The sequence below is a fragment of the Amphiprion ocellaris genome, chromosome 22 (genome assembly GCF_022539595.1).
Source record: "Amphiprion ocellaris isolate individual 3 ecotype Okinawa chromosome 22, ASM2253959v1, whole genome shotgun sequence".
Classification (NCBI taxonomy): Eukaryota; Metazoa; Chordata; class Actinopteri; family Pomacentridae; genus Amphiprion; species Amphiprion ocellaris.
In genome coordinates, this window is record NC_072787.1 from 19,938,455 (window position 1) to 19,951,825 (window position 13,371).

Sequence of the window (13,371 nt, forward strand, 5' to 3'; positions counted from 1 at the left end):
ATATTTAGCTTGAGAAGACTTTATTGTTAATTGTACTGAATACAGTGCTTGTATCCAAAAATCAAAAGCCTTTAGGGAAAATAAACTATCTTACATCTCTGTAAACAAGAAGGAAAAACTTCAAAGTGATTAAAGAAGTTGCTTTGGGTTCTGTGTCGTGAGCCCCGATGGCTGCATAGATCCTACATTGTACTACAGCCACTACACTACGCTATGGGTGTACGCTGCTCACTGTTGTAGCTGAAACGGCCGGGCTCTCAACAAAAACATTTCTTGGCATAACTACCAATAACAGAGGATAACATTGCAGCCACTTAGAAACATCAACTGAGGCCAGCGCATCACCAGGATGCAGTCGAAAGGAAAATAGAATTTTTAGATTTTTTTTTTGTGAAAACTCAAATCCATGCAGGCATGTGTCCATACGTTAAAAAAAAAATATTCTAAAGCTACTGACATAAGCTGTGTTCATGTCAAATTGTTAACGTGAGCTATCCAAAACTTTTTTTAATCTAAAGCTAATCAATTTTAGCTAACATTTCTGGTCTTTTCTTAAAACAGATTGTATTATGGCGTTTAACTAGATGTTTTTACCTGCACTGGTCTGACAAATGAACATCTGCTGACACCTTTATGACATTTTTAAATATCAATATAGGTATCAGCTTTAAAAATCAAGTACAAGTTGGGCCCCTGCTTGACATTTACTGCCACAGTGAGACAGAGACAAGAACTACTCTCAAAGATTTCAATTAACTTCATGGAAATCCAATAGGACATGAATACAGCTCAAGATTCAATGTTAGTGTGAACGCAGGTAGCAAATTGATTACTGGAAGACATTTTCTGTCTTCACATCTAATACCATCGCACTTGGTTGAAATGAGAATTTAAAATTTTCATTAAATGTCTAGATATGTTTGTCTGTTAGTCGTTGCAGTCTGAAAATACATGCTGTTATACATTTCCAATATAAAGTCTGCCAGTCGGCTCCAGAAGGGCCAATCAGGAGAAACACAGGTTACTCCGACCTATAAGGCTGCACATGAAGCTTTAAAGCTATAAAGTTTGTCAGGTGTTTTTCCAGAGACGAAGGGCTGCAAGTGTGTGCAATTAAATACTGATTACCGGTAATTCTATCTATGTAAACGTTACAAACGGAGTAGCTGTTAAACACAAGGCTCCCGTTTAAGGTTTCAACGTAGCGTGCATGATTGACGGATTAGTGGCACTAGCTGCAGCTGAAACAGTGCAAGTAGGAGGAGTGTTTTCGGTTCCGCTGTTTCCCAGAGGGTCCTGGTGGCAGCATGTTTCAGGGGCTGAAAGAGGGGTGGCAGCAACAATCAGAGCCGTGCTAGGGGTAGAGTATATGTGGACCGACCAAAGGTATCGATGCTCACTGGGCCTCCCACTCCTCATCGGAGACCTCATCGACAGGAATGGTGCGAGTGTTACTGGCCCGGATGCTGCTGATGTTGGTAGAAGACAGGAGGCTGGCTATTCCAATCAGACTCACACCAGTGCCATCCAGGTTCACCTGAGCGAGATGCATGTGTTTCAGGAACTTCAGACCTGAGGGGAAGGCAGCAAAACACAGTGAGATTGTTTAAATTGGTCTGCTGTGGTCAAATGAATTGGATTAATAAGTTTAGGGTTTAACCTTACCGTGGTCTGTGATCCGAGTCCGGCTGAGATTAAGTTTAACAAGCTGATTGCAGCGGATCAGACCTCTTCTTACTACTGTGTCTCCCACCCGGGTGCTGGCTAACCCCAACACCTGGAAAACAGCAGCAAAAATACGTCACCAACACAAAATTTGGATTGAGATACTAGTACAAGATTAAATACTACTCAGTAAAGACAGGGCTAACAGAGAAAACAAAGAGGTTACAAAGATAATATAAATAAATGAAAAAAAAAAAAAAAAATAAAAATATATATATATATATATATATGTCTTATTTTTGAAAGAAAAGCATTTTTCAATTAATTGGAAATTCAGACTAGACATTGTTAATGTGGTAAATGACTATTCTGGCTGGAAACGGCAGATTTTTAATGGAATATCTCCATAGGGGTGCAGAGGAACATTTCCAGCAACCATCACTGTGTTCTAATGCTACATTGTGTTAGCTAATGGTGTTGAAAGGCTAATTGATGATCAGAAAACCCTTGTGCAGTTATGTTAGCCCATGAATAAAAGTGTGAGTTTTCATGGAAAACATGTAATTGTCTGGGTGACCCCAAACTTTTGAACGGTAGTGTAGGTTCAAGCTAAATGTTAACTCTTGATTTTGAAAGCCAGTTATAGGGGAGACTGAGGTACGCTGCGTCTTCATGTGAATTGTCAAGCTCCAGCGACCCATCTCTGACCTTCACATTTAATTCTGGCTACTCATATTCTCACACTATGAATATATGAGGTCTGCACTGCAGCAGGGTTTGATATGTGGTGCTGAAAACAGTATCATAAATATAGTGAGACATCCTGAAATTTGAATGTCCGGGGTAATTCTTAAGCCTGAGGTTAAAACTAGCATTTAATATATGATATAACATAAGATTAAATCTATATGTAGCACATGGAATGAAACTAAGCTTATTACCAAATACAGAAATATCACTAGTTAAATAACCTGTAGATTCGGCAGACAGGTGATGAGGTCGGCCACTCCGCGGCTGGTGACTGCCGTTCGGTCCAAACACAGCTCCTGCAGCTGCTGCAGGCCCTGCAGCGAGGGGAGCCCTGCGTTTGTCACCTGAGTGTTGCTAAGTGACAGCTTCTTCAGGCTACACAAAGAGCACACGACACTCCTGTCAGCACCTGTTTTATTCATACGGAAACAAAAGAGCTCGTGAAGCGTGGGAGTCACCTGGTCATGGTGGAGAGCTGCTTGACTCCCTGGTCTGTGACCTGTGTGTAGTCCGTCAGGTCCAGCTCTGACAGCAGACACAGTTTAGAGAGGAATGAAAGTCCACTGTCGGTCACAGAGTGGCGTCCAGGGAGGGTGAGGTGAGTCAGCTTTAGACCTGAGAGGAAAATAGAAACCTCAGATTCAATACAGACTTTGGAACACTCTGTCTGCTAATTTTTCAAAAGCTCCTTTCTGCTTACGAACCTGAGATGATCTGAAGGGCGTGGTTGCCATCTATTACCGGGATTCCTCCTATGCTGAGCGACGTCAGGGCGGGATGGGTAGCGAGGTGCTCCAGAGACGCCTCGGTCACACCTGTCCCGTCCAGGTTGAGGGTTTGCAGACTGGACATCCCTGCCAGAGCGGTCACATCCTTAACCTGGCAGAACAACACACAAAAGAACAGTAAACTCACGCACTACTGAGACAAAGATCAGCAGTTAATCGTTAGTAGAGCTGCAGTACCTTCGTCTGCTTGATGCTGAGAAGTCGCAGCTGCGGCACACAGGTGGGCAGCACTGCCAGCGTGGCTTCAGTCACTGCCGTCTGGTTCAGGCTGAGCTGAGAGAAGCAGGATGGAGCTGACTGGAGGTAGAGCACCATCCCAGCATCTGTGACTTTGGTCTGGTCCAGGGACAGGAAACAAAGGCTCTTCAAACCTTGAAAGTGTTGACGGAAAGAAAAAAATGTCAATAATATGTTAAATACAACTACTTAACAAAGCAGCTTACTTGGAGGCCTGGTGTTCTTGCACGTACATGTTAAGTGGTGTTACATAATCTGTTATCCCCATCTAACAACAGTCTGAGCCTTTGTTCAAAGGACTGTCTGAGTGTGTAAGAAGCCCAACCTGTGATATGCTGCAGACAAGAGTCGGTCAGCTTGCTACAGGAGGCCAGGTTGAGGTACTGAAGTTTGACTAGGCTGGACAGCATCGACAGGCCAGAGTCTGGGCAAAACAAGATTGAAAAATAGCAACGACTTTCACCAAATATTCTGCAAAAGTGACATTTAAAAAGCCTAGAAACTGCCTAGTGTAAAATGTTTTACCTGTGATGAGGGGTGAGTTGACTAGACTCAGATGCTTCAACGCTATGAAAGCGCGTAGCTGCCGGAGGAGCTCATTGGTGGAATATGGGTAGCAATTGAGGACAAACTTCTGCAGCGGGCAGCCGAAGAAGAGCTCCAGGGTGCGTGGACGCAGCAGCCTCTCGCGGGACATGTGGTTGAGCAGAAGCTCTGCTAGCTCCGGGGTCAGGCCTGCCAGACTGCTGCTGTACTGCATGCTGGGAGCTGAGAGCGTAAAGACACAGAGCCAAGAATCACCACAGTGTGCAAACAAAACAATGACACGTTTTCTGGGAAATCTTACAACTGATTATTCTCCTCTTTCATACCAGTCATGAGGTGGACGGTTGCGCGGGTGGCCAAGGCACATAGGGACGGCACGTTTGGTGTCCTGAAGGGTCTTTTAGGTGGTGAAGGTTGTCCCTGGGAGGCATGGTGGTCTTCTAGCTGGGCAGCTCTTTGAAGACGCTCCACTGCAGCCAGACCTGCAGCTACAGGCGCCACGGGACCTCCGGCATCCTCAGGGTCTGGTGCTTCCTCTTCGGGGGCCTCTCTAACACAAACAAGCACAACTGTCCTTTAAACACATGCTGTACTTTAATGTTCATATCAAAGGGTGGAAATGAGTGAACGCAAACCTCTACACCGGTAAGATGGAGGTGAGGCAGGAGCTGGAGCTTGACACAACGATTTCTGTCATTTTCACTTACTCAGACATTAAACAATTGGAGACAGCATGTTAAATTAGCTAGTTCTTTTAAAGCATAACTCAACATCTTCATTGTTTTGTGACTGCCTAACTGTCCTAAACAACTGCTCTTGTCCTGTTTTGTCACTTAAAGAACCATATGGAGCCCAAAAGTCTCCAAAATGTTCTGTTGTATTAGAATATGTGAGCACAGAGAGTAGGGGAGAAGCAATAATATGAATACTGACACAATGACCCACTCAGTCCTTGTTCATTGGTTTTAAATCAGTCTCAGTTTCCACCATTGTTGATTCAGCAGTACAGTTTCCTCACAGTTCTGACCTGTAGGCATACGATCCAAGCTAACAATAATGCTAGCCAAATTAGCCGCACAGCATGCCAACAGTAAGGATTTTTCTGTTACTGTGGTGAGAAAATCCACCGGGTCTGAAGTCTCTCAGATGCTGGAAGCCTCTTGTGGTCAGTCTTGCTGCCAGCAGCAGAACATATGGTGTGGTTTGCTCTAGACATTTTAGTGTTATCAGATGCAACTCCATACAGTGAATAAACCCAGTGAACTGCCGGTCAGCTGTTCCGAATGGCAGTCGGCAGCGAGGGGGCAGGATTATGCAAAGTTTGAGCTAGATGACTGTACCTCAATGGGTATAAAGCATCTCAGTAAAACTGCTACTGGCTTGTAAGGCTGGGAGGTTATCTAGTTGGAGGGGGCTTCAGGAATGTCAGAAGTAAATGTCTTCATATTTATAACAACCATAAAAGACAATTAAAATTGAATTTAAACATATGGAGCCTTTACTGTCTTCATCTGGCAGTTGACAGGGTGTGGCTATAAAACCAACTTTAGGCTGAGCAACTTAGTCTTTATGAATTAAAGTTAAATATATAACAATACATTTAAAAAATAAAGCAGGTTACAAGTGTTACTGATTTTTATGGCTATAATATTTGAATGCATGTCCTCAGTGCCTTCCAACTAATCTAATAATGTAGTTGTAAGACACTCCAAATTGCATCTGTAATCATACAAAACTGTATCACCTAACATGTTCTTATATTTCATTGGAGTCATTCTGTCTCAACACCCACCTGAGTCGATTGCCTTGCTCTGGCCAGTGGTGCCGGGGCTCAAATCCTCCTCGAATCCTGTTCTCCGGAAAGAAAGGCAGCCTGGGCATTCCTGTGAAAATTACATAAGTGACAGCTGTAATCCACGAGAAGATTCTAATTCCGACAAGCAGAAACTCTAAGTCGTCACTACCATTCATTCCTGCTGCATTTTTACTGACTTTGCACTGGATAAAAAAAAGCACACACCTCTAATAAGCATCTTTGGTTCTTCTTAGACGAGCTTTGACTGTGAGGGAGCTCTTTTCACTCTCTGTCCTGACACACATTCAGAATACTATATCACAACCACATGCTCTGAAATACTCCATATGATTGGCCGGCCATCTGTAAGCACTTAGAGAACTCGGTTCTCACTGGTGGAGCTGAGCAGTTCTGACCCTGTGTACTGAATATCGGACAGAGGGGGGCATTCACCTACATATTTCCTAATCCTAAGTGACACACATTACTGGGGCAGAAAGTCTAACATTCTGTACATGAGGAATCTTATGCAATATACGGTCTGAAGCTGAACGAAGGCCAGGGCCATCTGTTTCTCATATAGATGCATACAAGTTCTCAGTGGATGAACAATGGAGAGAAAAAAAGTGGAGAAGCAGAATGTAGGTCAAAACGGGAGATGAAGTTTTCTGCAACAATCCTAGACACAGGGAATAATACCGTTTAGCATGTGAGGTGGTTCTTCCTCCGCTTCTTGATCCTCATCGACCTCTAGGTCAGGATCCTCAGCATTACCGGGAACCAACCTCTGGCCTCGCCCTGTCGAACACCGGAAACATTATCCAGTTACACTACAGCCATTTAAATAACATTTAGCGTTCTCATTTGTTCATAAAACTGAGCCCATAGAATTGAAAACTGGGAAAAGGTATAATATGACAGGGAAAAAAGTTCCAAAGGTTTGGTATATGGCAAAACGTGAGAAACTCCCGCAGTGTATTTCTGCAAGAAACATCCACACATGGAGCTTAAAATACTCAGATTATACTGATGACAAGGCAGAACACACAATCTACACCTCAGATCAGTCCACTGTTATATTCTGGTTGAATTTCAGATGAATTCAGCAACAATATCACTGTGCTTTGTCCTCAACTGATCCCACAACAAAGCACTACATTAGTATGGAACCCAAATCTTAACTGCAAAGGAAATAGAAAATGGTAAATAGAGCAGGTAGAAATAAACTGAAGTTCTCCTTGAAGTGTTAAAGACTAATAAATATTAACCATATCATTCAGCTTGTTCTCCATGGTAACAGCAGCTCAGGCTAATAAGTATTGAGGTAGTTGGAGCTGTCTGCCAAACCAACATGCCAAGAAACATGATTTCTCAAAATAAATTTTAAAAATGTCTAAAACTAATGGTCTCAGTAGAAACTTAAAGGATTACAACATCATCAGGGAGATTCCCATGTTTTTATGATGTACTGAGGGAACTGTTATTGTACGATAGAAAATCTGCCCTTATTTGCTTGTGGTATTTTCACGTAATTCTTACCCCAGAAGTGAGAAGGTCCAGACAGTGCAGGAGGAGCCCCAGGTATCCCTGCATAATTCACTGCCTCCTCCCACAGCTGGTTAGGTAGCATTGGAGGCAAAACAGGGTCCTGCCCTTCTGCCCCCTCCTGCTCCATGACGTGCGGCTGAGGAGGCACAACACATGGAGATGGCTCATTGTGGCCTGCTGACGGTGGATCTGCAGGACTTGGTGGTTCCTGAGGCGTCTCTGGAGGAGTGGTCTGAATGCACAGTGCAGCGTTAGGCGTGAGGCCGAGAGAGCGCAGAGAACAAGCCAGCTCTGCCTCCCCGAAGCGCTTCCGTGGGAAACCCTGAAGGAGTGAAAAGGAGGGCAGGGAGGGGTGACGTCCGGTGATGTGCTCCACGACGCTGCGTAGAGGGGCATCGGCTGAGAAGCGTTCACGCATGGACTCACCGGACGGAAGCCGAATCTGCAGCAAGTACATAAAGTTGAAGCAACTGCAAATCTGTAATTTGATTGCATCGAAGTGGCACACAGCAAATCAGAAATAACTGTTCTTTATAGCCTCACCATGAGGATGCAGTTGTTGTCCAGATTTGTCTGAACCTTCCCTCCAAGCTTCTGACCTTCACCGCTGGGAGGAGACGTCTCTGTAGCAGCACTAGTCTGTTTCTTCTCCTGCAAGCTCCTCCGATCCTCAGCTATCCGCTTCAACACCAACTCACGCTCCTGCCAGTCAAAAACGCATAAAACCAAATGTTCTCTTGAAAGATTACAAGTCAGACACTTGACACTACAACATATGCTTCCTTGTGCGTAGTAGAAGTCTTGTGTTTTTGTGCTGCTGACCTGTTTCTTTTGTCTTCTCTCTGCTCTGGCTTCCTGAGCAACACGTTGTCTTTCTTTCTCTTCAAAGTCACTCTTGTCTTGCTTGATCCGCGACTCGACTGGAGGTGGATCTGAAGACAGGTCACACGATTGTGATGGCCTCAGCACCAATGAAGGGCAAGCTGCTGAGGACAGAAACAACTCTAATGAAACTATGTGGCACCCCAGACGATCCGTCCTTCAGGCTGTTCTCAAACACTCCACTAATGACTATAAAGTCATATTTCTAGGACTATTACAGGTATTGAACAAATATGACACTCTATTTAAAGTAGTCCAACTGATGGACAACAGTTTTGATGTGAGTCCAGATATTATGGTATGTTACCTCTACTGTTGGTGGGAGATGCCTGTGACTCTGGAGTGCTCGCTGCCTCTTTGGGAGGGTTGAAAGCAGAAAAAGCTGTTTCAGCTGGCTGTGACGACTGCTTGACCAACTTGTGCCGTGGATACTGACCCTGTAAGAGCCTATCGAGGTACAAGAAAGGGACAAAGAAGTCATTTTCTGAAAGAGGTGGTCTTTTATCCATTACAGGGATATTACATATAGCACTTAATGAATTGCAACTATTACACAGGTTTAAGAAGAGGGGCTGGAACCACTTACCACTCGGCTGCCTCTGCCACAGAAAAATGCCCCGCCTGCACAGCTGCCTGAATCTGTTCCTCTGTGAAACCCATCTCACTGAGGACGAGGAATAACTCCCCGATGGTCTGCAAAACAACATCAAAAACGCTTTGTAAGCCAACAAACATGTCAACAAAGCGCTGACCAAACTACTTCTGTGGTTTTTATGTTATCACTGATTGCACAAACAGTGACTACAAGGGTGCAGTTTGTTTGTTTCATTTTTGTCGTCATGTGTTAAAGAACAATCAAAGAAGATCAGAGAGCTTTCTTGGTTTTCATTAAGTCTGACCAACAGAGATATTGTTTATAATGACCTAATATGGTCTCTACTGTAGTTTTTTTTTTTTTTTTAACTGTTTTGTTATGCCACATGCAAGTTTTTCACCACTTGTGACCTGCCAATACTCAAAAATGGGGCTTCAGATACACACTAAAATGGAATGTAAGAAAAATAGCAGCAACTTATGCTTCTCTTTGCTTTTCGTGGTCAGTACTGATAAAGTTATCTATAATTTTACTGTTGCAAAACTGTGACAAAAGACAACTAAGGTCAACTACTAACCGCTAGCTTTCACTATGAGCCAGCGAAATACTGAAACTTTTTATGTATCAGTTCTGCTTTGTTTGTCCTTCAAAAATGTAAATAAACAAAGCAAATGTCAGCAAAATGCAATAAAAATGTTAGTGTACGTCCCAAATGCGTAATAAGGGCGTTATTAATAAGGGTTGCTGAGAATATGTGTCTGTGGCCTTCAATCTTAACACATGAACATTATGCACCAATACTACCATCTGTGTTGTGGCGAGGACTGCAACTTGTATTTGTTGCTATTGTTTGTCCTTCAGTAAAGCTGGCTGCAGTTTGATCTGTAACACTAACTTAACGTCAGTTCTTAAAGTTCCCAGTAGTTAGTGGGCTTCTGTCGTCTTAAATGCACCGACTCAATGCGAATTTTAACTTAACGACGGCCCCCGAGCTAGCGTGGAGCTAATGCTAAGTGTGTTGTTATTTGCTACAGTGAGGTGCTGTCAACAAACAACGTTAGCATGGGAGCTAGCAGTTAGCCGAGGCAGGCTAGAGCTAACGCGGCTAGCAGGCTAATATCTCATGCCCAGTGCAGTGTCAGGTGAAAGGCAAGCGGGTGGTTTGGAGCTTACCGGAGGGGCAGGAGAGCTCATGCCGCCGTTTCAATGTTACCGCAGAAAAGACAAAGCGAAACTGGAATAGATTTACAACTTTGTTGACTTCCTGGTTGTGTGTGGAGAGCAGTCGGCTATGCTAGCTGCGCTGACCTCTCCCCCTATGGCTTGCAGATTGACAGAATATGAGGCAGAAAGCAGCCTATCAACACGGCAGAGAGTCCAGATTTTCTGCAGCGTACAAATCCGAGCTGCTTCCCAGTGACTGACGGATCCAAATCCCAATCAACTGCTGCCTGATCAATAACTCTGACTATCAAAGTCCAAACATATAATCTGCGGAGGTTTCTTTATGCAGTTTGGCTGTAAAAGATGACCGACAGAATGACCGAGAGTGAAAGTTCACGTTTAAAGTTACCAAATATATAAGCAGGACAGATTATTTTTAAAGGTAAACCACAGATAGCAGATTGATTAACGACAACAGAGTGAAATGATCTTTATTATAATGACTGGATTTAAAGGTCCACTGGAGCTTCTCCTGTCAGTAGCAGCAACCCGCCAGCAGGTGTCGCTCTTACTCTGTAAACTGATGCTGCACATGATGGGCAAAACTTTATTGTAATTTATAAATACACTGTCAAATATTAGACCGAATTTGTGGTTGTAAAACAACAGAAAACAATACACATTCAAGAAAAATTAAGAAACGAAAGAAAAGTTTGCACACAGGGGATCCAGGGATACATTGGATTTGATGCATATTTATTATGATTCAAACTTTAGTGTTAAATTATTTAAATTATTTTAGAAAATTAATATTGCTATTGGATCTTAGCCTTAATATTTAGATAAGTTATGTTCAATTTCATAATTTAGAAAACTGAATGGTCTTAACTACTATATATTATTACATTAGTGAGGTAATTCTCCATAATTAATCAGCCTTAATATATATTATAGTCAGTTAGAGTAGTATTTTACATAGCTTTTGTTGGGTTTTAATTCCTACTGCTGTAAATTATACAGATAAAATCACACTATAGATAAAATTTTAGGCTCTTAACTCCAATATTTCTACTAGTTATTTTAGTAATCTTTTTTTAACTGGAATGTGCTTTGAGCAATGTCTTTTGTCCTAAATGCACTGTGCAAAATAATATTGACTTTACAATTTTTTATTTTATTATTTTATTCCTTGCTTAGGATCTCGTTTAGCTGTTTGAATTCATTTTTATTATTTATCTAATTCAACGTTTGTTTTTTGTTTTGTTTTTTTGTCAAGCACTTTGCAACTTTGTATTTAAAAAAATACTATATTATCATTACTATTAAAAGTAGTAGCAGTAAGGATAGTTGTAGTAGTAGTAAGAGTGGTATTTAATGAAGCCATGTTGTGAATTTCAAGTTATTCAATCAAAAATATCCAGTTGTTATTTTATATATAAACATTAGCTGTCTGATTTTAGGTCTTTTGACCTAAAGTGATGACTTCATTTGAGTTTTAAAATCATCAAAAATAAACGTCTAGCAGATATTCCACCACATATTGTTTGAGTTCAAACTCACTTCTTCTGTAGCTTGAAGAACCCATTAACAGTGAAAACTTGCTGTTTGTCATTTTAGATATGTTAACCTGTTTATTTTGTTGTCTAATGATGAAAACAGTGCAAACCAACTTAAGTAGGAGACAAATCATGAAGTAAAAACTAAAAATCTACAAAAAAACTACAAAAAAATGTCAAAATGTTTTTTTAAGTACAAAAGCAGGAATCAGGTTAGCCACAAAAAAAACCTTTGACTATAGAAATTATTTGTTTCATGCATTTGCAGTACTACTATAAAGCAATTAACTGCAGTAATAGCAGGTAGCATCGTGAGTAATAAAACTGCCATTAAGTGAGATAATAAACTTGCAGTTGGACCGATTATGATAGGTAGGCTGAACATCTGTAGAAGAGGAGGGAAAGTAGCTGAACAGTGAGATAAAGCACATTACTCAAATCAGGAGCTATAAATACTGAATGTTTTACCCAAACTGATGGACTGTTAGGTGGGTTTTTACACTGCATGTACAATGCTAAGTGTCACCAAAAATACTGAATATTCAGGCTATATACTGTTGTCATGGTCATATCTGGTTTAACCTGCTTGTGGCCACCAAGGGTCTAAATAATTTACTTTAAATTACAACTGAGTGAGTGTATTAGTTCTGTTATAAACTGCTGTGAGGACCCACAAAATGAACACAGAGGCACAAGGCACAGTAACACAATTTCCTTTTTTATTGTCATTATTCACATACAAGCTTGGAAACCAGAAGGCTGTCAGTGAGCTCAAATAAGTCCAACGAGCAAAAATCTAAATGAATTCATTATCAGGCAGACAGAACAAGCACTAAAACACTATAGCTAAAGTGCAATATACAAGTGCAGATTGATTTTATGTCAGTGGCCAAGAGTATGTGACTAATTAGTGGAAATGAGGGGCAGATGTTCAGGCAGGTGATGCTCAGTTGACTTCAGAGCAGCAGAAAGGCCTGAGGTCAACCTCTGGTCAGGAAGGGAATAACAGGTTAACACTGGCAGGCATGAATAATGTGAAATATCTGACCATTTTAAAAACATATTTTATATGAATAGACAACATTTAACTTAAAAAAAATCGATCTACAAGAAGAAATTTGCATAAGCTGCGCAGATAGTACAGACATTTGAGATGGGATACATAAATAACATTGACTTTATCCAGCATTTCTGAAGACAGTCATTTTAAAAAAAAGTTGACAAAATTGAAATTCTTCACTTTGATGATTAGGACTGCAATGGTATTTTGAGTGTAAATGATCAGCCATTTTTACCAATGATTAACTACAACTGTTAATCAATTAGTCTATGCATAACTGTAAAAAAGCACCAATTTTTCCATGACCAATCATGAATCCTTCAATTGTTTTGACCAACCAGCTGAACAAAACCTCAAGGTATCAATTTTACACACACATTAAACAGAAGAAAAGCAGCAAATTCTAAAATTCGACATGCTGAAAGTAGCAAATATTCAGTCTTTTTCTTGCCAAATGACTTAAATGATCACACCCAGTACTAAGTTCAGAATCATCTTTATTGGCCTAGTATGCATATATACACAAGAAATTTGACTCTGTTTTTCTTGTTATTCTTTCCTCTCAAAGTACTCACACAAACCACACAAGCATTTTGAAAGGGCAGCAGGTTAAATACAGGAAATGAATGTTTTACTACTACACATGAGTAGAAGAGCATGTTTAGAGTGAAGCCCCTAGCTTTATTAATCTGTATAAGAAGGCAATTAGTTATATTGGAGGGTTAACTTCAGCAGGATAATTTATTTCTGACTGGCATAACTGATTTGGCCTGCTAGGGGGCACT

The 13,371-nt window shown here is 41.3% G+C and overlaps 1 protein-coding gene across 2 annotated transcripts; it reads right to left on the reverse strand.

Moving 5' to 3' along the window:
• Positions 1-3: 3 nt before the first annotated feature.
• On the reverse strand, positions 4-10,188 carry si:ch73-173p19.1 (uncharacterized). Of its 2 annotated transcripts, none has more exons than XM_023285231.3 (17): positions 9,980-10,188; positions 8,798-8,904; positions 8,519-8,658; positions 8,152-8,315; positions 7,873-8,031; positions 7,321-7,771; positions 6,481-6,579; positions 5,779-5,869; positions 4,313-4,536; positions 3,966-4,208; positions 3,766-3,864; positions 3,381-3,574; positions 3,120-3,294; positions 2,874-3,030; positions 2,637-2,790; positions 1,666-1,777; positions 4-1,572 (listed from the first exon to the last, which is right to left on the reverse strand). In XM_023285231.3, the coding sequence occupies exons 1-17, from the start codon at positions 9,998-10,000 to the stop codon at positions 1,397-1,399; spliced, it is 2,766 nt and encodes a 921-aa protein (XP_023140999.2). In that variant the 5' UTR covers positions 10,001-10,188; the 3' UTR covers positions 4-1,396. The 2 variants fall into 2 exon arrangements, with proteins under 2 accessions (XP_023140999.2, XP_023141009.2); XM_023285241.3 differs by having other exon boundaries at positions 8,152-8,312; positions 9,980-10,187.
• Positions 10,189-13,371: the final 3,183 nt, after the last annotated feature.

Excerpts from the sequence above, each read along its gene's own strand:
- si:ch73-173p19.1 (XM_023285231.3), bottom strand. The coding sequence starts at position 10,000 with ATGAGCTCTCCTGCCCCTCCG. Across the intron at positions 2,791-2,873 it reads CAGCTCTCCACCATGACCAG|CCTGAAGAAGCTGTCACTTA; the intron begins GTGACTCCCACG and ends CTCTTTGTGTAG. Across the intron at positions 1,573-1,665 it reads GACTCGGATCACAGACCACG|GTCTGAAGTTCCTGAAACAC; the intron begins GTAAGGTTAAAC and ends CCTTCCCCTCAG.